This window comes from Typopeltis vanoorti, chromosome 17 (assembly GCF_054136105.1).
Source record: "Typopeltis vanoorti isolate ZY-2024b chromosome 17, IOZ_Tvanoo_1.0, whole genome shotgun sequence".
Taxonomy (NCBI): domain Eukaryota; kingdom Metazoa; phylum Arthropoda; class Arachnida; order Uropygi; family Thelyphonidae; genus Typopeltis; species Typopeltis vanoorti.
In genome coordinates, this window is record NC_143565.1 from 45,446,071 (window position 1) to 45,473,772 (window position 27,702).

General features: G+C 35.0%; 1 protein-coding gene across 3 annotated transcripts in view; it reads right to left on the reverse strand.

Annotated features, from left to right (window-relative positions):
* Smurf (SMAD specific E3 ubiquitin protein ligase) overlaps positions 1-27,702 on the reverse strand; it is a 452,534-nt gene that overhangs the window by 411,346 nt on the left and 13,486 nt on the right. For all 3 annotated transcript variants that reach the window (XM_090407614.1, XM_090407612.1, XM_090407613.1), the window contains exon 2: positions 5,492-5,530. In XM_090407614.1, the coding sequence (XP_090263740.1) occupies positions 5,492-5,530 (39 nt within the window). The remainder of the gene's footprint in view (positions 1-5,491; positions 5,531-27,702) is intronic.

Consider the following 27,702-nt stretch of genomic DNA (forward strand, 5'->3'; position numbering starts at 1 on the left):
TTTCCTCTCCTCAGATCTTCTAAACATGGAAGTAATCCAAGGCTCTGTACTTCCACCTATTCTCTTCCTTCAGTACATATATTGGCATGCTCTCACTGACTTTAAATCCTATCAATAGCTTTGCTGATAACATACACTTCTTTTTCATTGGATAAACCTAGTAGTGCCAAATCATTAGAAGTATCAAGATCTTCCGTAGCTAATGCCTTAAACTTCAATCTTGCTATGCTTCAATAAGGTGAGGATACCTTTGTGGTTTAAAAACAGTATGTATCTGATTTAAATTTCAGTCGCTCAATTTGTTCCATCTAAAAATTTGGTTAATATCGTAATTGAAGAGTGAGGGTAAACTACCTTTTGTTGATGTTCTTATCTCAAAAGCAGCAATTGAGTGGACATTTACCATAAGCCCACCCATGGTGGATAGTATCTTTATGCCTCGTCTCGTCACCATTGCTTCAGAAAAATAGCCATTAAAAAAAAAATCAAAGATATCTTAGTGCTGCTAAGAACTCTCAACAGACAATTTCATTTTACAGTATTGCCTGATGTGAGATTAATAGGCCTTAACATTTTCAAACCATGTTTCCATTATTGAACTACTGCTATATACTTTGAGTCACAAAAGTCACCAGCTACAGAAGAGGGAAAGTGAGTGACAATAATTTAAAATTTTATCTATATCAACCAATTCATGTAAAATATTTCAATAACCTAAGAAAAGTGTATTCATCTGTAAAGGGGAAAAAAATTCTTACATTATGAAATTTTATGGATCACTGATGTGGATTTGACACCTGAAAATTGTCTACATTAAATAGCTAGAAAAAATCATTTTAATTCATTGCCCAATGTAGCTTGTTTAATAATTAATTTCATCTCTAGTCTCATAGGAGTGTTTTTATTTCAGAAAACTTCACAAGAGGGGTGCTTAAGGGTCAAAGCTGTATAACTGAGAGGAGACCGCCACATAGCCTTTAAAGGAATGCAGAGAACCGACCAGGGCTTCTGACCTAATGTCCAATCCTCACCTTCTCGTGGTGCATCCTGTTGGGTATCTACTTTGATACTGAACGAACGAGGATGGGCTGGCAATTTGGGATTTAGCCGACCAAATTGTATTCTTATTGGTTAAACCAAAAGATAAAATGATGGTACAGCATGACAAAATTTCATGCGGGCTGGGATGTCGCCCGGTTAAACAAAGCCCACGTTGTTTTCGCCAGGGAACCAGGGCGAACAGCGAAAAGTCAGCTACTGGAACAAATCTGAAAACAAACCCCAACTCAACATCACTGGAGTTAAAGATCGGTACTATCAACGTAAGAAGCCTGAATGGCAAAGAAATGGAGCTAGCTGAGGAATTAGATAAGTACCAGATCGACATAATAGGGGAGACTGAAACAAAAAAAGACCAAAACTGGTGAGATCTTTCTGAGCAATAAATACAAAATGTTATATTCAGGCAATGACAATCAAGGAAAAGAAGGAGTAGCCATAGTATTCAACACAAAATACAAGGCTAATCTTCTTGAATGGCAGTCAGTCTCAAGTAGAGTAATGTGGGCAAATATAAGAATGGGGAACTGGACAATGAGACTTATTTGTGCCTATGGTCCCACAGAAGGTTCAACTAAGGTAGAAGTGGAGGAATTTTTTGAGGCTTTAGAAAAAGCAACTGACACAATGAAAAAGGAAAAGTTGGTCCTTGTTGGGGATCTAAATAGCAGAGTAGGAAATGATTGTGAGACATACAAAAATATTTGGGGAAAATTTGGAGAAAAGAGCAAAGCTAATAATAATGGCAAATATCTGTTGGATTTCTGCTCAGCACATGGACTGGTTATTACTAACACCATGTTCCAACATAAAAACGTGCACAAATTCACATGGAGAGAAGAGGCAAGGAATAAGAAAAGTCTCATTGACTATGTTATTGTTGATAGTGATGTTTTCTCCGTGGTGCAGGACACTAGAGTGTACAGAGGATTTGAAATTGGAAGTGATCACTATTTAGTCTTGAGCAGGATAAAACTGAATTTCATATTGAAAAGAATAACATGTAAGAAAGTTTTAAAGCGAATAAAAGTTTAGCAGCTCTCAGATGTGAACTGTAGACTAAAATACAGAAAGATTATTGAAAAGAAAATGAAAAACCTTGGAGATTCAGTGGCAAACTCTGAAGAAAACATTGATTGATTCTGTCAGAAAGGCATGTGGTGAGGTTGTGTGCAAGGATAAAAAAATCAGAACTTCCTGGTGGACACAGGAAGTTAAAGAGGCAGTGAAGGAAAACAAGAAAGCATATCAAAAGTTCCTGGCAAATAAGTCAGCTTTTACTCTTACAGAATACAGAGACAAATGTAAGAAAGCTAAACAGTGTGTAAAACTAGCTAAACAAAATCATGGGAGGACTTTGGCAAGAATATAGAAAATAAATATCAAGAAGGTGGCAAAATATTCTGGAGGTTGTTGAAGAAGCTTAGGAATGGAGGAAAGAGTGCTGTAAAAGGAGTTAGAGATGATAAAGGTGACATGAAAACAGGAGAAAAAGATATCCTTGAAGTATGGAGTAATTACTTTGAAAAACTGCTAAATGAAACAAGCAGTGATGACAGCACTGTGCTGTCATCACTGCTTGATATATCATTATATCATTGCTTGATATAATGCCCCATTGACACCATATAACTGCAGCGTATTGAATAGCTTCTCTCTTGGCACCCTGTCATATGACTTTTCCAAATCGACAAAACTTAAATACAGATCTTTATTATATTCCATGCTTTCTCGACTATTTGTCGTAAAGTGAAGATCTGATCCTGACAGCCTCTATTTGGCCTGAATCCAGCTTGTTCTTCCACAATTCTTCTCAACCGTTTCTCAAGTATACTTGCATAGATCTTGCCAGGAACACTCAGTAGGGAAATACCTCTGTAATTCTCACATTCAGTTTTATTTCCCTTTTTATATATGGGTACTATGAGAGCTCTACTCCAATCATCGGGAATTCGTCCCTCTGTCCAGGCTTTCTGAACTATGCAGTGCAGCCACTGCAAGACTTTTATACCACCATACTTCAGCATTTCTGGTCGATTATCATCTACTCCTGCTGCCTTTCCACATTTCAAGCCTTTGATGGCTTTTTCTACTTCAAGTATGGATATGTATTCCTGACTGCATGCCTGGTCAGTGTTTTTTTACCACAGTGCTGTCATCACTGCTTGTAAAACTAGCTAAACAAAAGTCATGGGAGGACTTTGGCAAGAATATAGAAAATAAATATCAAGAAGGTGGCAAAATATTCTGGAGGTTGTTGAAGAAGCTTAGGAATGGAGGAAAGAGTGCTGTAAAAGGAGTTAGAGATGATAAAGGTGACATGAAAACAGGAGAAAAAGATATCCTTGAAGTATGGAGTAATTACTTTGAAAAACTGCTAAATGAAACAAGCAGTGATGACAGCACTGTGGTAAAAAAACACTGACCAGGCATGCAGTCAGGAATACATATCCATACTTGAAGTAGAAAAAGCCATCAAAGGCTTGAAATGTGGAAAGGCAGCAGGAGTAGATGATAATCGACCAGAAATGCTGAAGTATGGTGGTATAAAAGTCTTACAGTGGCTGCACTGCATAGTTGAGAAAGCCTGGACAGAGGGACGAATTCCCGATGATTGGAGTAGAGCTCTCATAGTACCCATATATAAAAAGGGAAATAAAACTGAATGTGAGAATTACAGAGGTATTTCCCTACTGAGTGTTCCTGGCAAGATCTATGCAAGTATACTTGAGAAACGGTTGAGAAGAATTGTGGAAGAAAAGCTTGGTGAAGAACAAGCTGGATTCAGGCCAAATAGAGGCTGTCAGGATCAGATCTTCACTTTACGACAAATAGTCGAGAAAGCATGGAATATAATAAAGATCTGTATTTAAGTTTTGTTGATTTGGAAAAGGCATATGACAAGGTGCCAAGAGAGAAGCTATTCAATATGCTGCAGTTATATGGTGTCAATGGGGCATTATATCAAGCAATACTTGGTCTTTATTTGAGTTGTAAGTCAGCAGTTAGAATTGAAGGAAGTACAGGAAGATGGTTTAATGTTAAATCTGGTGTGAGACAAGGATGTACATTATCCCCTCTGTTATTCATTATCTATATGGATCACATTATGAAGGAAAGTGGTATTAAACCTGATATCAAAATTGGAGATGTTAATGTCAGCTCTTTGCTTTATGCTGTAATGATATACTTCTAAATAAATTCTTCTACAAGTCTGCAAGATTCTCTGACTAAATTGGATAGCTGTTGTAATAGATATAGTATGAAGGTCAGCAATAAAAAGACAAAGACAATGAAAATAGGCAGAATCATCGACAATGTCAACTGTGTTGTGAATGGAGAACCTGTGGAACAAGTAAAACATTTCAGCTACTTAGGCATGATTTTTACTGAAGATGGTAAATTAAATATAGAAATAGACAACAGAATCAGCAAAGCTGGTATGGTGGGAAGTCAATTGAATAAATTCATATGGAATAAGAGAGAAATTAGTCGGAACACTATATTAGCTGTATACAAGACAGTGTTCAAACCAGTTTTAACTTATGGATCTGAGAGCTGGGTCAGAAGTAAAACACTTGACCAAAGACTAGAGACCGCAGATATGAGAGTCCTGAGAAAGATTAGAGGCATGAACAGATGGCATCAATTTCAACATCATATTAAAAATGAGGATATTAGGAAAGAACTTGATTACATTGTCAGCATCCAGGAATGCGTTAGTAGAGCTAATCTCAGGTGGTATGGTCACTTAAATAGAATGGGAGAAGAAAGATTAGCAAAACAAGTGTTCTCTGCCAGGTTGGCAGGAAAACGACCCAGAGGAAGACCAAGATATAGGTGGATTGATACGGTACAAAGTGCCTTAGACGATAGAAATATAAGATCTGATAATGTTGGCGTCTTGACAAGTAACAGACTGATTTTGAGGAAAATTGTAGATAGGAAGTTAGTAATGATGTAATTTTTTCATGTAGTACTGTCATATCCTGTACACCCCTTGAGGGTACATGGCAAGAATTTGATGATGATGATGATGATGATGAACTTCACATGTTGAAGTTTTTTGGAAGAACAATTTACTGTGCACAGCAAATTGTTCTTCTTATGACACTAAGCTCAAATCAAGATTCATCCATGGATTCGTCACCACCTCTAATCATACCTCTTCATAACCTTATTTCTTCAATTCTGAAATTGTGTTTTTAATTAATGGTCTAATTGGTTAAATTTTGACTAATGGTCTGTATCTTGTTCTTGGTTTCCTTAAATATTTTATTATTTAAAGGTCTTCTTAGAAATACAGTGATTGTTCGTTTTCAAAACATGACTGACCTATTTTAACTTTATAAACATAATGAGCAATAAATTAATAATTATGAACTAGTTATATAAAATAATATACTAAAGCCAGATAAACTAGGATACTTACGAAAGAGATCTTTCTTGGCTAGATTTTTTGCACAAAGAACTAAAAAAAAATATAAAAAAGCATTAGAACTTATTAAAACAGTACCTTGTTGTTATTAAAATAGTCTTACATATTTGAAATATTTAGTTTACTTATCCAACTTCAAATAATGCATCATTCATAGAATTTTTTCTCACCTCATCTCACTGTCCTTAATTATATTTGCCTATGAGACAACATAGCAGATAACTTCACTTTGCAATTAATCATTGCAAACATTTACCGTATTTGCCAGCATTATAAGATGCACCGGCCTATAAGACACACCCCATTTTTTTACACATTTTTTAAGAAAAAAACTTTATCACTGAATATTATAATGAATTTACAGTATTTCAAATATAAAGTAATAAGTAGGACAACTTTCAACAAATACCTAATCTAACTAGGAAAGAGTGTCCACCTTATAATTTTCTTTGTCAAAACCCAGAAATTCGTCTCCAGAGTTATATGAAGAGACACTTGAAACTTCTTCTAAATCAGAATCTGAGTCTTCATACAACAAATTGTCCTCTGTACTATCCAGCGCTTTACTAATGCCACACTTCTTAAATGATTTAACCACTGTCTCAGTTTTCATAGCAACCCATGAAGTTTTGATCCACTCACAAACTTGCGAAATGCTAGGCCTCTTCCTTCTTCCTGATGGAGTAACCTCAAAATCTGAAGACTGTATCCAGCTGTTCCACTTCTCCTTCATAAATCCCTTAAATGGTTTATTAATACAGACATCTAAAGGTTAAAGCTGACTAGTTAGACCTCCTGGAATTACAGCTAACTGAGTTTTCAATTCCTTGAGTTTATTTTTAACATCTTCTGTTCTTGAGAACGAAACTGATCCCATACTAGCAGGGTAGGCTCAACAGTCTGGCAGGGTGCCTAGACCAAATTTTATCTATCCATAACTTCATCGTCCTCCATCCATTCATCCAGCCTTTTGCGTGAACATGTACAAACACTCCTTTAAGCAGTTTTTCTTTGGGTAGAGTCTTCCTTTTTAAAATCAATAGTGGTGGCAATTTTGTCTCATCAGCATAGCAGGATAAAATAACCGTGTAGTGAGTTTTTTTGAAGTGATGAAATTCAATAATTTTTTCTTCATATTCAGCTGGCATCTTTTGTGATATTTTTGTTTTAGTCTGCATACATAGCTGGTTTCTCTTCATGAATCTTGAACACCATGATGTTGATCCAGTAAAGTTGGCGATCCCTCTGTTAGTGGCTATCGCTTTCGCTTGATGAATAATCATTTTTGTAGACACTGAAAGTCCCGCTTTTCTGTGGTCTAAAATCCAAGTATTCAGTTCTGCCTCAAGTTCTGGCCATTTTGCAGTTCCACTTCGTAGGTTATGTTTACTGTGAGTTACATTTTTCAGATCCTCTTCCTGATTCCGCGATGTTCTTATCATTTTCTCAGTTTGGGGTAGCCCGATATGCCTCTCTGCAGCCCTGTTTCCATGTTCTTTAGCATATGCAATCACACATAGCTTGTATGCAATATTGTGGCCAACGTTTTTCAGCCATAATTTGCGAAGAAATTTAGAGAAAATTTTACAACAGAAATTTATCACTATTCACAATAACCGCAACAACCATTAGAAAGTTTAAACGAACAGGAACACAGCTGTGATCGTTGATGCCAGCACATGTGCATCCACTGAACGCTACATAACTGGAATGCTCTCACACACTGCAAGGAAGCAAGAAAGAAATCGCTTAACTTGGAACAGAGAAAATTTCCAGAAATGAAAGTAATAAAAAAATGAGTATTGGCATATAAGATGCACCCTATTTTTCAGACCTATTTTCAAAGGAAAAAAAGCGCGTCTTATACGGGGGCAAATACGGTGATTAGGAATCTAATTCTGATGTAGCATGAAAATCTTTAGATGGCATATGATTTTCATGTGATTCTCACTACAAAATCATTCCAAGGCATAATAGATAAAACAGTAATAAAAATAATAATAAAAAAAAACCATATTTCTTACTCCCCATTCTTTTCTCGAGAATGCTGCCACTTCTTAAGTCTCATACTTTGGCACCAAAACTGGTGTTAAATAGGGTGACCACTATGATTTCCATTTCTTTCCATAGTCTGGTGAGGAAGAACAGAAATAATCAAACATCTGCTATGACCAAATAAATGGGAGATGAAGTCCTTCCTTGAATGAAGGACTTCATCTCCCATTACAAATGAAACACCTTCAACCACTTTTCAAGCCTTGGCTCTTTAAGCAGTCGAAGAAAAATTCAAAGAAAGATTTCGAAGAAAAATTCTGAATCTCTCAAGCTGCTCTATACTGTAACCCAAAACAGACATAATAAAACTATACGCAAATCTAAATATGATTATTAAATGGCTAAATACAGATAACTCAGCTACTGTACTCTTACCACACTATTAGTGAAAAATTTGTGCTTACCCCTCCACTTCTTTCACATAAGAATGGCACAATTGTAACATCATTCAAATATGAGGTGTCATCATTCTCCTCTTCCTAAACTTATATAGAACCAAGGAAAATCACATCTCACTATACCATAAACAACTCATTGCATGCTTCTGATTTTTTGCCACAGACATCAGAAATACAACAAGTCTTGTCCAAATGACGTCCCTGAGTTGTGCATAAAAGTTGCATTCAAAAATTAATACTCATCCTATATCATCCATACAAGTTGTCATATTTATCCGATATCTTTCTCATACCACAAAAGCAAGCCTATATTCAAACCAATGCCCTGCCCTAAAAAAAAAGGGATATAAAATTTAGTATTTTCCTACTACCCTCATCTCAGTTCTGAAAAAGGACATCAAACATGTTACTTCTTCACTACCTGGAGGTCCACCATTCTGACTCTATAGCAGATCCCACATTTCCAATCTACAGACACAAGCCATAGAAGTGTTTGAGGAAATGTATGGTCACCAACATTTCTAGTGCATATTGATAAAATCTAGTATAGATACTTACTCACCAAGCTACTATCCTGTGGTGTGCCTTCTCTCTGTAACTGGATCACCAGTTATTCACTACGTGTCAGAGAATGATGTGCTCTCTTCAGATTTCCTCATCAACCAGAGTACCTCAAGGCTCTGTATTTCTGTATATTCTTTTCCTACTATACATTAATGATCTTCCTCACTAACATGAAATATCATCCATAATTTTTCTGATGACTCCACACTTCTCCATGTGACAAACCTTGTAGTGCTCAAATTATTCAACTTTTAATATTCTCCATAATGTCATTAACTTCAATGCCATCAAAACACAGCGAGTGTCATTTAGTCTAAGAAACATCTAACTTTAGTTTCCTTTATCTTTAATACTATTAGATTTCAAATCAAAATCAAATTTTTCTTCTTGAACTGACTTACACCTCCTTTTGACACATATTACATCCATTACCTCTTCAGACTCCAAAAACTTGATATCCTTTTTCATTCAAGACAATACTTCTTGACTGCAGAACTACTAACACTACACAAATCCCAAATTTCCTCAATTATCACAAATGAGATGTGCATGAAAGACCAAAAAAAAAAAAAGCCTACAAATGCTTGATGCTACTAAGAGAACAATCTGCTTAATAGATGACCCACAATTCCATCTCCAAACACTTTCTCACAGATGCTGCACACAGTGTTTCAAATTGAAGCCCCTATTCAAAACAATCTGTAGAGAGAAGCGTAGACAAAATACCCTCAAACTTGGGGGTACCCTAGCCAGATCATGGGAGAAGAATTGATAATGAAAAAATTAGTTCAAAGAATGACCAATAGGAGAAATATTGCACTGTGAGCAGGAGAAAAATTACATTAATATGAACCAGATGGTATATGATTGTGAAATTATTCAGAGTCAATGACAAAGTTATTTGATAATGTTTACTTCACTCATTTCATAAAATGCGATACAAAAAACATACTACAACAGAGCTGACAGGCTTGATAGAGGTGATGTTCAATGTGTTAGCATTTTTCATATAGTGAAACCTGTAAGACATCCATAACTATATAATAACACGTATGCCACAGGAATAATAACTTTTTTTTATTATATAAATATTTCGTCTTATGTATCATAAGACATCATCAGCACAATTAACAAATAACAATAGCAATTAAATTCAAAAAAACAGTAGCGTAAATAGGAGGAATATGATGTTCCCAAGTCAGGGCAACTGTGTCCAGGTGAAATGGCTGCAAGAAGGGAAACGACAGAGTTTGAAAGAGATGTTATGATAGGATGCCACACTGAAGGCCCATCTGTTGAAAGTTTTTCCACTTGGTTATACTATAAATTAAAGATATCAAGAAATTATATGCTGGTTTAATCCTTTATTCAAGTGTAAGCAAAGTTTGTGCCTGAAATATTTTCAGAACTGGGGCAACTCGTATCTTACATCACTTACCTTAGTATCCCATAATGCAAAGCACATATCCTTGGACATGTATAATACTATGCATTATGGGAAGAGTCACTACCCAAACCAGTTTCAACCTTTATTGAGGTCTCATCAGTGGGAGCCAGACCCAGAGGTGATACTGAGGTAATGCAGAAGTCATCAGTTTGCTTACATTTGGATAAAAGATTAAACCAAGTACAATCAAAACCCGACTTACGTGAATCCGGAGTTATGCGGTTTCTTATATGTACGTATTCCTGTCCTGCTTCATGCCTCATCACTAGTTGTATCTTTCAGTGCAACGCTGGCCGCATTCGCCAGTGTTGCACATGCTGTGAACAAGCACTGACGTGTTTCGCGCAGTCTCCATTCATACACGATTTTTATAGTCTACAAACCTTGCGAATGCTTAATGTTATGTTCTTGATAAAAATTTTATCACATAAAAAATAATAATGTCATCCAAAAGGAGCAAGTCCAATTCTTCTACTGCTAGCAAGAAAATAAAAACATCAACTTTGGAAACAAAACTCAACATTATTAAGGATTTTGAAGGCAGAATGAAAATTTGTGAGCTAGCAAAGAAGTTCGATCTACAGTAAGAACAATCATAAAAGAAAGGTTTACAGATTTTGGAGGACATAGATTCTAACGAGGAACGAATTGTAGCCACAAGGCAAGGAATAAAAAAACATTAGCTTGCTATGAAGAAATTTTGCTTGACAAGAAAAAGAGATTATGCCGTCAGACGAATCTATTAGATTTTATGAAACCATTGACATTGAAATAACTTTCTTTTTTTTTATGTACGAAAAACTACAATTATGATTATATTTCTTAAAAAATATAGGTGTTTTTGTAAACCTTTGGTCCCAAATGTATGTTTGTATATATAAATTACATGCAAAATTATACCCCAAGTTATGCGAATTCGACTTACACTTTTTGTTGGTCCCACCTACAGCGTAATTTCGGGGTTTTACTGTATATAATTTCTTGGCATCTTTAATTTATAGTATAACCAAGTGAAAAAACTTCCAACAACTATCTCTAATCCAGAATATTTTATTAATAAGGTGTGATAAGAAAATATGATTTCTGCATTACTTCAATCTTAGTATTACTTCTGGGTCTGGATCATAGTGATGAGACCTCAACAAAGATCAAAACTGGTCTGGGTAGTGACCCTTCCCATAATGCATAGTATTATGGGAAGGGTCACTACCCATTATACATTCCAAGGATGTGCTTTGCATTATGGGATACTAAGGCAAGTGATGCGAAGTCATAAGTTTCTATATAGACCCTCTGTTCCAAAAAGAAACCGAACTTTTCGAAAATAGAAGAAACTAGTGGCTCCACCTGTTGTATCTTTTTGTTGTCGAAAGTGGCAACTTTCATTAGTGTTGTATCAACTGTTTAATGACATTTGTTTCATTAGAAGCCGAGTTATAATGCCAAGAGTAACAGTGTGTTTTGACGAACGGTTGGAAATTGAGTTTCAAACAGAGATCTACGATTGACTTTTGTGTTAAACTCCGTAAAAGTTTTACCGAAACGCATTAAATGCTTCATAAAGCATAAGGTGATGAATGCTTATCCTGTACTCAAGTTTACGAGTGGTTTAAGCGATTTCAAAGTGGTCATAAGACACTTGAGGACGACAAAAAGCCGGGCCGTCCAAAACTGAAAGAAGTAAACATCCAAAAAGTGCATGATTTCATCAAAGTAAACCCGAAATCGTCTGTGAGATTGATTGAAGATGAATTGGGAGTTCCGAAATCAACTGTGTGCAACATTTTGACTGAGAGTTTGGGCCTTCATAAATTGAATTCGCGATTTGTTCCCCACAAGTTGACCGACGACCAAAAAATGTATTGAATTGAACACTGCAAGGAACTCATTAAAACCGCTCGTAAGGACTCAGACTTCCTAGAAACGATTGTTACTGGTGACGAAACATGGTGTTTTGAGTATGAGCCCGGAATAAAGCAGCAGAGTGCTGAGTGGAGACCACCAGAAGAGTGGCATCCAAGAAAAAAAAAGTCGCTTGGAGAAGTCAAAAGTAAAGACAATGCTGATTTGTTTCTACGATTCCAAGGGCATTATCCACAAAGAATTCGTTCTGCCTGGCCAAACAGTCAATGGTGAGTTTTATCTCAAAGTTTTGAAGCGACTGATAGCGAGAATTCATCACATACAGCATGAATATCGTGACGACCGACCGTTCATCAAAACACACTGTCACTCTTGGCACTATAACTTGGCTTCTAATGAAACAAATGTCATGAACAGTTGATACAACACTAATGATCGCTATCATAAGCTTGTGGAAAGTATATCCCATAGGATTGCTGCAGTCATCTCAGTGAAAGGAGGTCATACATCGTATTAAGGTGGGCACCATAGTTGTTTGTTCCTTGGAAATACCTTCCAAGTAGTGTATTTTTTGAGTGGTTAAAAATGTATGACAAAAGTGAGTTCAGTGGTAAGAAGTATCAGTGGAACAGTTACTCCTGGCTCTACAATATCAGTTGTTTTTAGGATTGGGATGATGGTGTGATTGTGTAAATATCTTAAGTATGTGTTGGCTTCTATAAATAAAAAAAGGTAATGAATGATTAGGAATGCATATGATTAGTGTCTAGGAAGGGAAGATATCTGCCTTACAGAACATAAGAAATACATTCACTGCTCATCAATAAAGGCTGAGTATTTTTCTGAGATTCTTTTTGGCAAAAGATCATAAGAGGCATATGAAGATTATTATTATCCTAAGATCCAATGGAGTCATAGACTCGTCTAGGTCCCTTTTGTCATCATACTGCACTTTAAACACATTCAAATTCTCTGCAGACATTACACTCTCAGGCAATGCATTCAATCATTTACAACTCTCCATGAAAAAGCCTACGTCTCTCTCTCTTCTTCACACTCTCCTTATACAAGGGGGAGGAGGCTAAAAAGTTCTGATAAACCCTAGAACAAAAATGATATTAAAGCAACTTATATAACCACAAGAAAGAACATATCTTAAAACCCTTTAACCCCCATATTTCATCAAATTGTAATACAGGTAACCCTCGTATAACGCGGATGTTAGGTTCCATAGAAATGCCGCATTATGCGAGACTTAGATCACATAGAAAAAGTAGGGTTAGGTTCCGAAATCGTTTTTTTTTTTAATTATATAAACAATAATGACATATCCAACAAAAACAATATTTTTATTTAATTCAGGTAATTCATGTAAGTTAAGAAAACAAACTATGAGACAAATACATAGTATAAAATTATAAAAATTACAAATTGTACATACATTTCATTGCACATAATGCATAAATGTTTTACTCACAATAAAATAAAGTACATATTTTAATCGTCATCACTGTCTTCAGAAATAACATTTCGTAGATGTTCTTTAAGTGGCCGGAGGTCGTCACCACTTGAAATCTCTTGGATATCATTTGCATAATTCTCATATGTACAGGGTGTTCGGGATAAATTTGACATATTTATAATTAATTATATTTTTCCGTAAGTTACATGTATTAACACACACTTCTCTTCATTTAAAAGTTTGGACCCTTCTTCATTCATATACAAGATGTCAGAAAGGATGGATAGCTGGAACCCACCTGAATCATGGAAGAGAATAACTTGTATCATGATGATTCGTGCCCGCCATCAAAATAAGGATATTACGACTGCTGCCCAATGCTCCCTGAATACAGTAAAAACAATCAGGCATGAACTAGAGACTTGCAATGGTGACTACGAGGATGTAGCAAGAAGAAAGATCCCTAGCAGACGATCTGATTGCGTTCGTACAGCAGAATTCCTCGCAAATCTGCAGGAACAGGTGTTGAAGAACCCTGGCATTGGAATTCGGGCTTTGTTCGTGGAGTTGCTAACTGTAGTCAAGCCCTGGATAACAAGGGTAGCCAATGGTAGGCCGTATGTATGGCAGCAGGATTCGGCCCCTTGCCACACCTCTGGGAAAAGTCAAAAATGGTTGTCTGAAAATTTCTACGACTTCACCAGTCCAAATGTTTGGCCTCCAAACTCCCCAGACCTTAACCCCATGGATTATTTTGTATGGGGCGCAGTTGAAAAAGACACCAATCGCACTTCCAGTAATACAAAAGCCCAGTTAATGGATAAAATTAAAACAGTTTTTGCGGCCCTTCCCAGGGAGACTGTAGCATCAGCTTGTTCGAGGTTCCGAAGCAGAATTGAAGCTGTGATCGATGCTAATGGTGGTTATTTTGAGTAAATCTTGTTGATAGTATTGTAATTAACTCTGCCTGTAATGTTTTTTTGTCAATTCATTAAATTTAATAGATACAAAGAAGATTTTCTTTTTCCTTACGAAACTGTCAAATTTATCCCGAACACCCTGTATGTAACTCACCAGAAAATAAACTGCTCAGCTTGAGAATAACACACTTATGATTTTAAATGTGCTTTCCTGGAAGAAAACGAAGACAATTTTTAACAATAAACACTTTATACAGTAAACCCCTAGATGGCGAACCTATGGCACTCGTGCCAGAAGTTGCACTTCTGAGAATTTTGCTGGCATGTCAACGATTTACAGGTGATATCCTTTTATACATTTATAAATTATTCAAGGTTTTTTTTTTAATTGTTACAATACATACAAGCTGAATTTTGTTTTACACAAGACAGCAGCCATAAGATGTGCATATGATTGGTGCAGTATTAACAAAAGAACGAACGACCCAAAGACAAAGCAACAGACAAGTGTTGAGTTGAAATGCTAATTCTCTTCAATCGAATTCCATAACATCTGAAACTGTCATAACAACATTCACTATTAGTTTTAACACATTCACCACAGGGTGTCATTTAACGTTCCGATGGAACTTCTCATTACTGACTGGCTCAACTCACACAAACGTTTCAACCCTTGAAAAGGCAAACTCTCACATTCATTATATGGCATGTTTCAATTCTTGGTAGTCTTTTATTTTAAGTTAGCCTTTGTGATCTGTCATAATGACATCGAGAATTTCAAATGCAATAAAACAAACACTTATTTCATAATTGAAAAATTGGACAATAGTTTTTAGTTAGATACTGTGTTTCGGTGCAACATATGGTTATGCTTAAGTCTAAACAGCATCGTTTCTGTGAGAAGGGACGTGATTTATTACTTAGCGCCGTTTTTATTCCATCTGTCTCTAATTGCACTATTTGTTGAGAATGACACAGACTGCAAAAGCCTCTGTACAGTACCTTATTCAGTGATGCAATAAAACTAAATTCGATACTTATAACTACTTGTGCGATACGGGCAGACACAAATTTAATGAAAATAAAATTTGATTTTTTAAGTCCCGCGGTGAAAAATATGAAAAAAAATAAAATAAAGGGTTACTAGAAATTGTAGGCCGCGTTATATCGAAGCTGCGTTGAACAAGGGATACTACAATTTGTATACCGCGTCATACGAGGGTTACTTGTAATATGTTCTTTTTCTTTTAGGATATATAAGAAGACATGCCAGAGGTTTTGAAGAAATTCAAGAATTACTAGAACTTTTCAGCACATACTTGTGCAGCTTCCAGGATGACACTTGTTCTCCCATAGTCTCCCACCATTTTATGATAAACCTCTTCAATGTTAATCCTATAACAATACTCCTTACTAACTTGTATGTCTATCATATCATCCCTCTTCCTCCTATCCACTAAACTCTGCAAATTGCAATATTTCAAGCTTTCTTCATATTCAACATTCCAGAGATCAGAAACTATTTTGGACAATCACCTCTGGATCCTCTCCAACATCTATTCATCATTTCACAAACCAGGTAACCAAATCTGTGCACAGTAGTCCATATATGGCCTAATCAGAGCCTTATACAATGGAACCAGAATCTCCTTACTTCTACAAATCAGGTGTCCTCTACATCATTGCCAGAATTCATTGTGTTGTCTTCACAATTTTGGCAATATGTCCTCTACATTTTGGAATCTTATCCACCATTACCCCAAGATCTACTTCCTCCAACTCAAACAATATATCCCCACCAAAAGTAAATTCTACATCCCATCTTTTTTCCAAATTTTAAAAACCTTACATCATACAACACACTTAATAGGCATCCCCACTCCTGTGCCCATTCACTCAGTCTATTCAAGTCTTCTTGAAAGGCCACACATCTGCTCTCCTCCTCATAGTTCTTCCCAACTTAGCATCATCTGCAAACAGCTATATAACCCCATTCAAAGCTTTCCCAATATCATTAACATACAGGTTAAACAGCAATGGTCCCAAAACAGATCACTGAAGCACACCAATAGTGAATTTCCTCTTCTGGGATATACCTCCATACACAACTTGCTGATACCTATCAGACAGCCAATCTCCAATTCAATGCATTAGTCTAATATCCAACCCCATCTGTTCGAGTTTGACTATCAACTTATCATGTGGTAAGTTGTGGTAAATTTTTATGAGACTTCCACCCACAAAAACTTGCAAACCTACACTAGTGGCCAAAATTGTGGAAACCTTTTGGAAAAAGTATATTTTTGAGGTTTGATGAATCATAACACCACTTTTTTTGGTGTAATACCATAAAATTATATATTAATGGAAAGATAATTTAATCTAGAATGTAATGCAATAACTTTTATGAAGGATTTTTTATTAGAACAGCAGATGGGGTTGGATATTAGACTAATGCATTGAACTGGAGATTGGCTGTCTGATAGGTATCAACAAGTTGTGTATGGAGGTATATCCCAGAAGAGGAAATTCACTATTGGTATGCTTCAGTGATCTGTTTTGGGACCACTGCTGTTTAACCTGTATGTTAATGATATTGGGAAAGCTTTGAATGGGGATATATAGCTGTTTGCAGATGATGCTAAGTTGGGAAGAACTATGAGGAGGAGCGCAGATGTGTGGCCTTTCAAGAAGAGTTGAATAGACTGAGTGAATGGGCACAGGAGTGGGGATGCCTATTAAGTGTGTTGCATGATGTAAGGTTTTAAAAGTTGGAAAAAAGATGGGATGAAAGAAGAAAAGTGAAACACATAGAAAAAATGAGATATACAAAAATTCTCACAATGTGAGTTAATACTTAGTTGGGTAACCTTTAGCGTTAATTACGGCCTTACAATGTCTTCCCATGGAGTGAACCAAGTTTTATAGTTCTGCAGCTATTATATTGTGAAACCAAGATTGAATTATTGCTTCTATTAATTGGGTTTTATTGGTGGGTTGCTTCTGACTAACAAGTTTCTTTAGTCAGCTCCATAGATGTTCGATTGGGTTAAGGTCTGGGCTATTCCAGCAGTGGAATATGATTATCTTGAAACCACTTTTTGCACACAGCAGCAATATGACATGGAGCTGAATCCTGTTGAAATATAAATGCTTCATTATCTTGGGAAAGATCACATATGGAAGGCTTCAGTTTGGGCACGAGTATTTCATTTATGTATTTTTGGGCATTTATATTCCCATTAATCAGGCAAATTCTGCCCCACCTTTTGATGTCATATAACCCCAGATCATAACACTAAGTGGGTGTTTCACGGTAGGTGTAATGCAATCAGGATGCAAATCTTCTCCGATTCTTCTCCTTACATATTTTATGCCATCACTACCAAACAGGGAGATTTTGGTCTCATCACTTCAAATAACACTGTCCCATTGTTCCACTGTCCAGTTAACATGGCTTTTATCCCAGTTTAATCTTTTCAACCTTTGTTTGAGAGATAAAAATGGCTTTTTTCGTGGAATTCTAGCACTTAGACCAAATTCCTGCAGTCTGCGCCGAACAGTACTTGCACTCAACTTCACATTGTATTGCGCCATTTCATCTTGTATACACCCAGATGATTTTCTTCTGTCATGTAGGCACAGTCTCTCAATTCTTCTATCATCACCTGCTGTTGTGCACCTTTTCCTGCCTTTACCAGTCTGGTTTTGTAGTGTCTGAGTCTCCTTATACCTCTTCAAAAATTTAGAAATGCCACCTTTGATTAAGTTTCCACCAATTTTTCTTCTAATTTCTTCATAACTGTAGCCTTGTTCACTTACTAGTACTGTTTTACATCGCCTTCTGGGTGACCAGTCAACTTTTTGCACCATTTCTTTAATTTTATTACATTTTACAAGCTGACTAAATGAAAGAACACACAAAAAAAAAAAAAACTTGATAGCAATCACATAACACACTGACAAATGTCCTCCTCTCAGCTCCAATACCTGACATCAATAACTGAATCCTACTGTGACCTTATTGGCTCATTGCCAAAACAAGATGACACCTGATTAAATTCTTGATTAAATTATCTTTCCATTGATATATAATTTTATGGTATTACACTAAAAAAAAAGTGGTGTTATGAGCCATCAAACCTCAAAAATACACTTTTTCCAAAAGGTTTCCACAATTTTGGCCACTAGTGTATAGTACATAAGTATCATAGATTAAGTATTTTTATTTATTTATTTTTTTTTGACATAATCTGGTAACTCTGCACTGAACCAAACATTGAACTTTTTCAAACCTCCAATAAACAGAGCAATGAAATTCAACTGCCAAAGACAATGACAAACATTTGTGCCCACAGTGTTATTCAAATTGCCTGTTTTGGTGGATGTAGAACAAGTACACTAACCATTTGGCTAACTATGCTTACAAAGTAAGTTACTAAAGGGGTATTATGGGATAGATGCAGAAGACAACTGTTCAATGCATGAAAAGGAAATGAACAAGAAGTTGACCCTGGAAGTTGTGTAAGGGTGTAGACAGCAAGAACATGAAGTCTATATTTTTTTTTTGCTTGGAGAGGGACATTAATAGAATGGGTCAACAGAGGCAACAGCAAGTGTCTAGTCATATGAATGAGTTTAAGGAAAAACATTATAGGCATTATATTAGTCTGGAGCCCATGGAGTCCAGATTAATGCACTTAACATTAATAATGGTTAGTTAGGACTTCTGTGGTAAGTAATCAAATTGTGGAGATACCTGAACGATTATCTTTCAACCTCACAAGATGCCAACCACAGGATTGTCATGATCACCAGATATTTTCCAGTGTTGGAACGTCCTACCTAACTGACTGTTCCATTTTTGTTGGTTTGTTAATCTCATCTTTATCTCTTTAAATTCCGTTTTTATTCATTAGTTGTTGATTGATGCTCATCTGAATATAAAGGAATTTATGTTATACTGCACCACCCTATATTCAGATTAGTCTAAATAATATAGAGGAATCAATCACCAACTATATTTTTGTTATCACTTTATCTTCAGGCCGAGGTTATTACTAGTATCTAAGGCTTCCGCAAAGGTCCGAATAATTTTATGAGCGGTGCAATGAAAGAAAATCAGGCAAACACTGAGTTTAACTCAACAAAAGAAAACATTTAATGTGGAAAAGTACAATATACACATTTAAGTATAACTATCTGCAAAAAGGTTATCCAATTAAAATATTATAAGAAATCACATTCATACATTAATAACTTCTCAATTAGGTTTAAGGATCATGACTAATATTAACAATTGTTAATTCACAAAGCGTTAGTATTTCTCTGACATACTTCACTCTAACCAATTGGATGAATCATATCATAAATATATTAGCTCAGTTTAAAGTATTCAGAATAATTACAATCCATAAATTATCAAACATTCATTTATCAGTTCTTTATGTTCAGTCAATCAAGTTGAAAATAGTTCTTAAAAGTTCGACCTTCCACATGTTACAATAATTAATCTTATGACAGGCTACACTTTATTCTTTCTCAGTCAACTAACATTTAATAGAACAACACGACACTCATCATTTCGAGGGGAAAGTACTTCAGTACATCTAACATTCGACTATTAATCGACATAACACCACAGCTAAGGTTAAAATATATCCAACGGAGTTAACAGTTATAGCTTCACAGAAAGGACAACTCTTACCGGGTTACTGCTTCTACACATCGAATTCGCAAAGGCACATTTGAAATTCTTGTAGACTTTTACTTTATGGCTACACAATTCTAAAGAAATCTTCCACTATAATAACTGAATTATAGACACAGAAATATACAAGTCTTGATGCACAAGGTTTCAGTTATCTACTAATTCCTTATTTTCTTCTATGTATTAACTTCGGTTCTGCACTATTCTTCCACAAACCACTTGGAAAATATTGCAGTATCAGAACTCCCATAGAAGTAATTCACAATGAATATTAATTCCCGGTCCTTTCATAGTCGATTTACGGCATACATCAACTCCCCCTTTTGTTACACACAACCAGTCTCTATGCTGTCTCTAAAGCTTCTCCCTTACTTACTTTCATTTTCCAATCAACTACGTTCCTTCTTCCCGCTAAAATCCGGTTCTAACAAGTTCAGCTTATATCCGCTGGCTTCTCTGTTTATACACAATAGCTCAAGTTCTCAGCACGAGCTAACTAAAATAAACTCCGTTTCTCCTTCTGCAGCCAATCAGAAGAATTACATAAAATCACTCTTACATACAGAAATAAAAGGATATATCACAATTCATATAATATACATTTAAATTTACATACACACAGTTTCTTATAATAAATTTTACAGAATAAACTATATAAATATGTCATTCATTTTATTTAGAGTCTTTTCATTATTATTACATATTCTAAGATTAAATAACTAATTAATAACAAACAAAACAAAACAAAGCATTTATATGAATAATATATTACAAGCAAGAGACTAACAACAAGTAATATTCACAGTCTTGCTTATGACATGGTGGATTATGTTAAATGTGAATGAAGTATTAAAACATAAAATATCTTCATTCACAATTTAACACCAGTTACTGGCACCCAATTGATATGCTGTAGACCAGGGGTGTCCAACCCACAGCCCACATGCAGCCCTGGACTGTTAGTAATGCGGCCCCATAAGGTCTTAAACTTTTAACATCATTATATGATTTTTAGCAACATTTTTCATGACTATATTGTAAGGTGCTCGAGCACGGACTGTGTGGGTAACAACAGAACACCGTGTAGGGAAGGGATCAATGTGGTGTTAACTTCTCCTCCTGTGTGCCCACTACACAAGCAGTCAGTCAAATCGAAACCTGCGTGTATCAGACGTTACATGCGCTTGTGTGACATGGCTAGTAAGACGCAGCAATTACTGATAATAATATTTCAACCTACTTACATGTGCGTGTTCCTATGAAGATGGACATTTTTGTCATTAAAACAAATATAGGTATATATAGGTATTCTTTTTTAATTATTAAACTTGAACTGCTTGTGTTATTTCGTAAAATAAATTAATAAGTTAAAATAATTTTTTAGCAGCTGTAGTATAGGAAGTACAAAAATTTATCATAGTTTTTTGCTCAAGATATTGTTATAATTATATTTACATCGCTAATACTATAAAAATAAATGGCTATTATTAATTTTTTTTACCCCAGCATGCATTCAATATCATCTCAAAAAAAAGCAGAACCAAAAAAAAAAAAAAAATCGTGGATGAAGTGTTCGATAAAAAAATGGACAAATGAGTAGTTTTTTTGCCAAGAAAAATAACAAGGCACTATGCTTGATTTGTTTGGAAATCATGTCAGTTTTCAAAGATTATAATTTGAAAAGACATTATATGCAAAGACATGCCACCAAATTTGATGTATATCAAGGAATGTTTCATAAAGACAAAATAGAGGAACTGAAAGAAAGTCTGTCATCTCAATAAAGTTTTTTCAAGGAAGTTACAATTCAAATAGACTCTATTATAAAAGCAATGTGGTAGCAAGACCAATTGCAAAAAAATCAAAACCATTTACTGACAGAGAGTTTATTAAACGACGTATGGAAAGCGTCACAGATATAATTTGTTCCTGATAAAAAATTTGTCTCACCAAACTATAGCTAGGCAAAATGAAGAAATACGGAAATCTATCGAAAGAGATTTGAAGAGTAAAGCTGCCAATTTCCAATTTTATGCTTTGATAAAAGTACTGATGCTATAGATATGGCTCAATTTACCATTTTTATTACAGGTATTGATAATGAAGATAATGTTACTGAAGAAATGGCTTCTTTTCTGCCATTAAAAGACAACTAAATCTCTTGATTTGTATGAAGCAGTAAAAATTACACTGAAGCAATTTTCGTTAACTTTCACAAACATATCTGGTATAGATACTGATAGCACCCCAGTGATTGTTGGTAAAAAAAGCTGGACTTAAGTTAATAGAAGATGATGTAATTGCTGCTGGCAACTCACATTTCATGAAATGTCACTGCATTGTACATCAAGAAAATTTACATGAAAGCCTTAAAAAGGAATAATGTCATGCAAATCATCAAAGTTGTGAATTTCATAAAGTCCAAGGGATTGAATCATTCTCAATTCCAAGCGTTCCTTAAGAGTATGAATGCTGATTATGGGGACATCATTTACTTTTCTGAAGTTGGCTAAATCGGGGTTAAATTCCATTTTCTTCTTGGTAATGCTGAAGAGATTTTATAATTTGAGAAATCAAATCATTTATGGAATCAAAAGAAAAATTTGTACTTGAAGATAAAGAATGGCTCGCAGAAGGTGAAAATCAACTCATCTGTGCTATGTTTCAAACCATAACAGCATTTGAAATGAAACTCAAGTTATGGCAAATAATTTTATGCATTTTTATACGTAAGCTAAACACAATCTTGTGAATAGCAAAAAATATGCTGTTTTCTTTCTTTTGATATAGGAACTTGAGAATAGGTTTAAAAATTTCAGAAAAAATTAACAATTTTTTTTGTATATTTGAAACTCCATTTTTAGTCGACATAAATACATTACCTTCGAATTTTCAAATAGAATGTATAGAATTGCAATCAGATATTCAACTCAAAGAAAAATCTGATCGTGTCTCTTTGCTAGATTTGTATAAGACCCATCTTCTCAGAGAAAAAATATCCTTTGCTTCACAATCATGCTTTATTCATGTCATCGCTTTTTGGTAGTACGTACATTTACGTACTACCAAATTTATGAACAACTATTTTCAAGAATGAAGCATACAAAGAGTAAATAAACTTAGATCAAAAATTTCTGACGAGAACCTTGAGATCCCACTAAGAATTGCAACCACTTCCATCAAACCAGACATTAATGTATGGGTTTCACGTAAACAATGCCAAATAGGAATTTGAGAATAGGTTTCAAAATTTCAGAAAAAATTATAATTTGTTTGTATATTTGCGACTCCTGTGTTTATGCTGCCCTCTCTTTTTATTAATGTTATAATAATTTTTTTTTTTAAAATAAAGGAAGTTTCGTTACTTATAAAATGTATAATATAGTTAATGTACATATGTGGCCGAAGACAACTCCTCTTCACTCAATGTGGCTAGGGCAAGCCAAAAGGTTGGACACCTATGCTGTAGACCAGAGTTTCCCAAACTGTGTTCCGCAGAAGGTGAATAAGTGTTCCACGAGAAGTTCTCCTGGAATTTGTAATTTTAGTTTTCTAAGCATTTTTCATGAATAAATATTTTATAGTAGAAATATTCTGAGGAGAATAATATTCGTTAATGTCTAAAAGCTCAGACCCAGAACACCTAATAACATCTGTGCAGCAAATGTTAGTGACCAAGCTGTGTATTTTTAAACGTGGAAGTATTCATGAATTATCGTTAATTTTCACACATCGAAACCTTTCAACATTTGGGAAAGGGAATACCGCTGTTTATGACCAGTCATAAAAATTGCCTGCAAACGGATTATAACAATGGGCAGCGTATCCTCTGTTTTCAAAACTGAAGGAAATGACATCTGTATAGCAAATCTCAGTGACTAAGCGGCATATTTTTAAACATGGAAATATTCATGAATTATCGTTAATTTTCACACATCAAAATCTTTCAATCAGGAAAGAGAATACCACTGTTTATGACCGATCATAAAAATTGCCTACAAGCCGATTATAACAACGGGAGGCATATCCTCTGTTCTCAAAACTGAAAGAAATAACATGTGTTGCAAATGTTAGTGACCAATCAGCAAGGAAGTATAAAGAAAATTTTTCCACTAAAATTGAAGATCAAGGTAGTCTGTATCTAGTTCTCAAATCTAGTAATACTGAATACTTTCTTCGCGAGTTCGTATTGTAGGGTAAAAGTTTCAAAACCGCATGCAGTGATTTTTTAAAAGTAATAGACTTGCAGATTTAAATTTTAATATGAATAAGAGACAAGGGACTTTGTTTAATTTTGGTATTAAGAAATCTCTTATTGAAGGTGTTTGTGACACAACAGATAGTGAGTCATCCACCACCAGCCTACAAAGCAATCTCCAGGATGTACAAAAGGAGGGGAAAAACTACCAGCACACAGAAGAAAAAGTCTGCATTCACTCATAAGTACTTATAATAATATTATAAATTTTTGGTGATCAGAATGGGATATATCAATGAAAATCAGCACAAATTAATTTAATGATGTTTAATTAATAATTAGTGATAAATTATTAATTAATACATTACAAAAAAGTCAAGGTGTTCCGTGAAAATTTCAGGATTTGTGAAGTGTTCTGTCGTAGGAAAAGTTTAGGAAACACTGCTGTAGACAGTGTTTTGCATGAGCACTCTCAGAAGGTGGTTTCGGAGTTTGACTTGCACCAGCAAGTCTGACATGCTGTCAAAATCACTTTGGTTGCCTTTTTATCCCATTATCATTACCATCAAATTTTACTCACATACACTATCTCTTTGGTGCCATGGTGCTAACTGTACTTCATCAGATGCTTGGATTAAATGCGATTTCAACAAAGCAGTGGATTCAACAGACAATAATATACTTAATATAGCAGACATCAAGTGACGAGTTTAGGTGATATAGGAACACTACAATTATATGTATTCTGGCAAATGAATATATAGCAACATAGAATTCATGTATTAAACTAGTTGCAGATTTGTGACTGCTTGATGAGATTTTTTCCTTTGGATTTTTTCTAGCGTAGTATAAGGACGAACAAATTCATGTTTGGGATCCCCAGAAAAAATGATAGAATTGAAATCATTTTTTTTTATTTAAAAGCATTTGATATGATCACCATTGGACACACTACAGACATACCAGTAAGTGATTTCATCCCATATATTGGGAAACGTTTACCTATTAAGTGAATTAATAACAGCTTGATTTTTTATAATTAATAACAGCCTGCTAAAAAATAAAGAAAATAGATAAATAATGGAGTAAGGTCAGTGTATAAGAGGAACTACTAAATAGGTTACAATTTCAAAGTTTTTTTCAGGATGCATTGCTGATAACTCAAAAAATACAACCTACAGTCCATCACCAAATTAGTCAGAAAACTTATTTTGCTTGATCCACAGATTCTCTCCTCTCCTTCCTGATGTTTATGATATACTTTGCTCATGTAACATTACTACTATATGCCTTAATGCCATTAATCACTTATCACATCAATTATTCCAACTATCTGGAATAATTGAAAACTTGTCCAAAAGTGTCTTTTATTTAAACAAAAAACTCTTCAGCAGGCCCTATGAGTCCCTCTCCAATTATCCTAACATGAATGAAAATAATTAGATAGCAACTTCAAATTAGTGTGTGGATAGTAGGTTGTGTGTTAGGGAGTATCATCTCACAATAAGTCCTTGGACAGCAATGGATATCACAGATTTATTTATTTATTTTTATTTTTTTAAAGAAATAGTACTTCATAATGTCATCTAATAATCCTGTTAATTTTATTAATGTTAACTGATGAGGTATTATTAGCTTATGTAGTAACCATGTTGGTCCATGTTGTATTAGTTCCAGCTTAGGTATTATAACTAAATAAAACTATTAAATTACTTAAAATGTTGGTTTTTTTTGTTGTTTTTTTACTGTTAGAGCAAGTCATTTTTCCTCCTCCACTCTGTACTTTGGAGTGATGGACATGCCACTTGGCTTAAAGCTTAGCTAGAATTAATACTACAGATTTCTATCACTATATGTGGTTAAGTAGCCAAATTTCGAACAAAAATTATGTTAAAAAATTAAAGATATACAATGAATTTTTTTTAAACAGCAAATGATATTTAAAACATTTTGGATAACATCCTCCTCCCAATCATAATGGAAGTGTTCTGCCTTCTGAGGAATATATAATTTGATTAGCTAGTCAATCTGCAGGATAATTATGGTATTATTGCAGTTTGATCAAGGTATGATAAAATGTCCACAAAATTACAATAAGTTTAAAAAATATTAAATGTATTTCTGCAAAAATTTAGTAAAATGACAATTTCTGAAATGTGTTGTCGATTGAGATATTATTATTATAACAGGTATCTCCATGGAGTCAAAAGACTCATTGCAGGAAATCCTACACTAACACAATACCATTATTCACACAATACTCATCATACTTCTCCTTAAACTCATTCACAGATGAAGCACTCACAACCACCTCTGGCAATGCATTCCACACATATTCACTACCCTCCAAGCAAAAAATCTAGTCTTCACACCTTGTTAACCACACAATTGCCAGGGTGTGAACCCTCGTTCTCTTCCTCTCCTGCATCATATAGAAAAAAATCAGTATGCTTCTATCATATATCCTCTTTTGCATCTGTCAGCTAGTTTTTGAAAACCACAGACCTTCAATTTCTCCTCATAGGAAATTCCACATACCTGCAACAATCAGTCACTCATCTCTGGATCCTCTCCACCACTTCTTCATCACCAAGGAATCAGGTGACCAGATCTGTGTGGAATAGTCCAGATGTAACCTTATTAATGTCTTATAAAGCTGAACAATAACTTCCCGATTCCTGCTTGTCAGGGTGTTCTACAATAACCATCTAATTTGATGTGCTGTTTTTGGCCATCTTTGCAATATACCCTCTAAACTTCAGTTCTCTGTCCACAATCACTCTCAAGTCCCTTGTCGACTTCTTGCAGTTCAATTCCATAAACTGAACACAGCATGTGATCTCAGCATGCCACCAACTGAACACAGCATATATAATAAACAGCATGTGATCTCATCCTCCCAAAGTGCATCACCTTACACTTAGCCACATTAAACTGGCAGCCATTTGACATTGTCCATACTATCAGCATATTTAAGTCATCCTGCAAGATATCTATCATCACCTTCACTAACTATCGCTCTTCCCAGTTTTTCATCATAGGCAAACAAGTGGATATTTCCTGTCAAATTATTTTCAATATAATTAATGTACAAATTAAACAACAGAAGACCAAATACCGAGCCCTGAGGTACACCACTAGTCATCTGCATGGATGCAACTCCTCCATAAACTACTCTTTGATATCCATCTGATGATCTGATATCACAAGATCCGATAGTGTTAGTAAGATCTGATAATGTTGAAGTCTTGACAGGTAATAGGGAGGAAATTGTAGATAGAAAGCTAGTAATGATGTAAATTTTTCATGTAGTACTATCATATCCTGTACATCCCTTGAAAGTACATGGCAGGAATTTGATGATGATGATATCCATCAGCCACCCTCTAATCTGAATCACCAGCTTCAGATCAATTCCCATTTGCTCCAATTTATGCAGCAGAGTTTCATGTGGAATCCTGTCAAGAGCCTTTGTCAAGTCCAGCAGCATCACTGAGTAAGGATTTTCTTTATACAACTAAACTGTTACTTTATTATAGAAAGTAAGTTACTAAGACAAAACCATGTTGCCCCTTATAAAGTACAGTA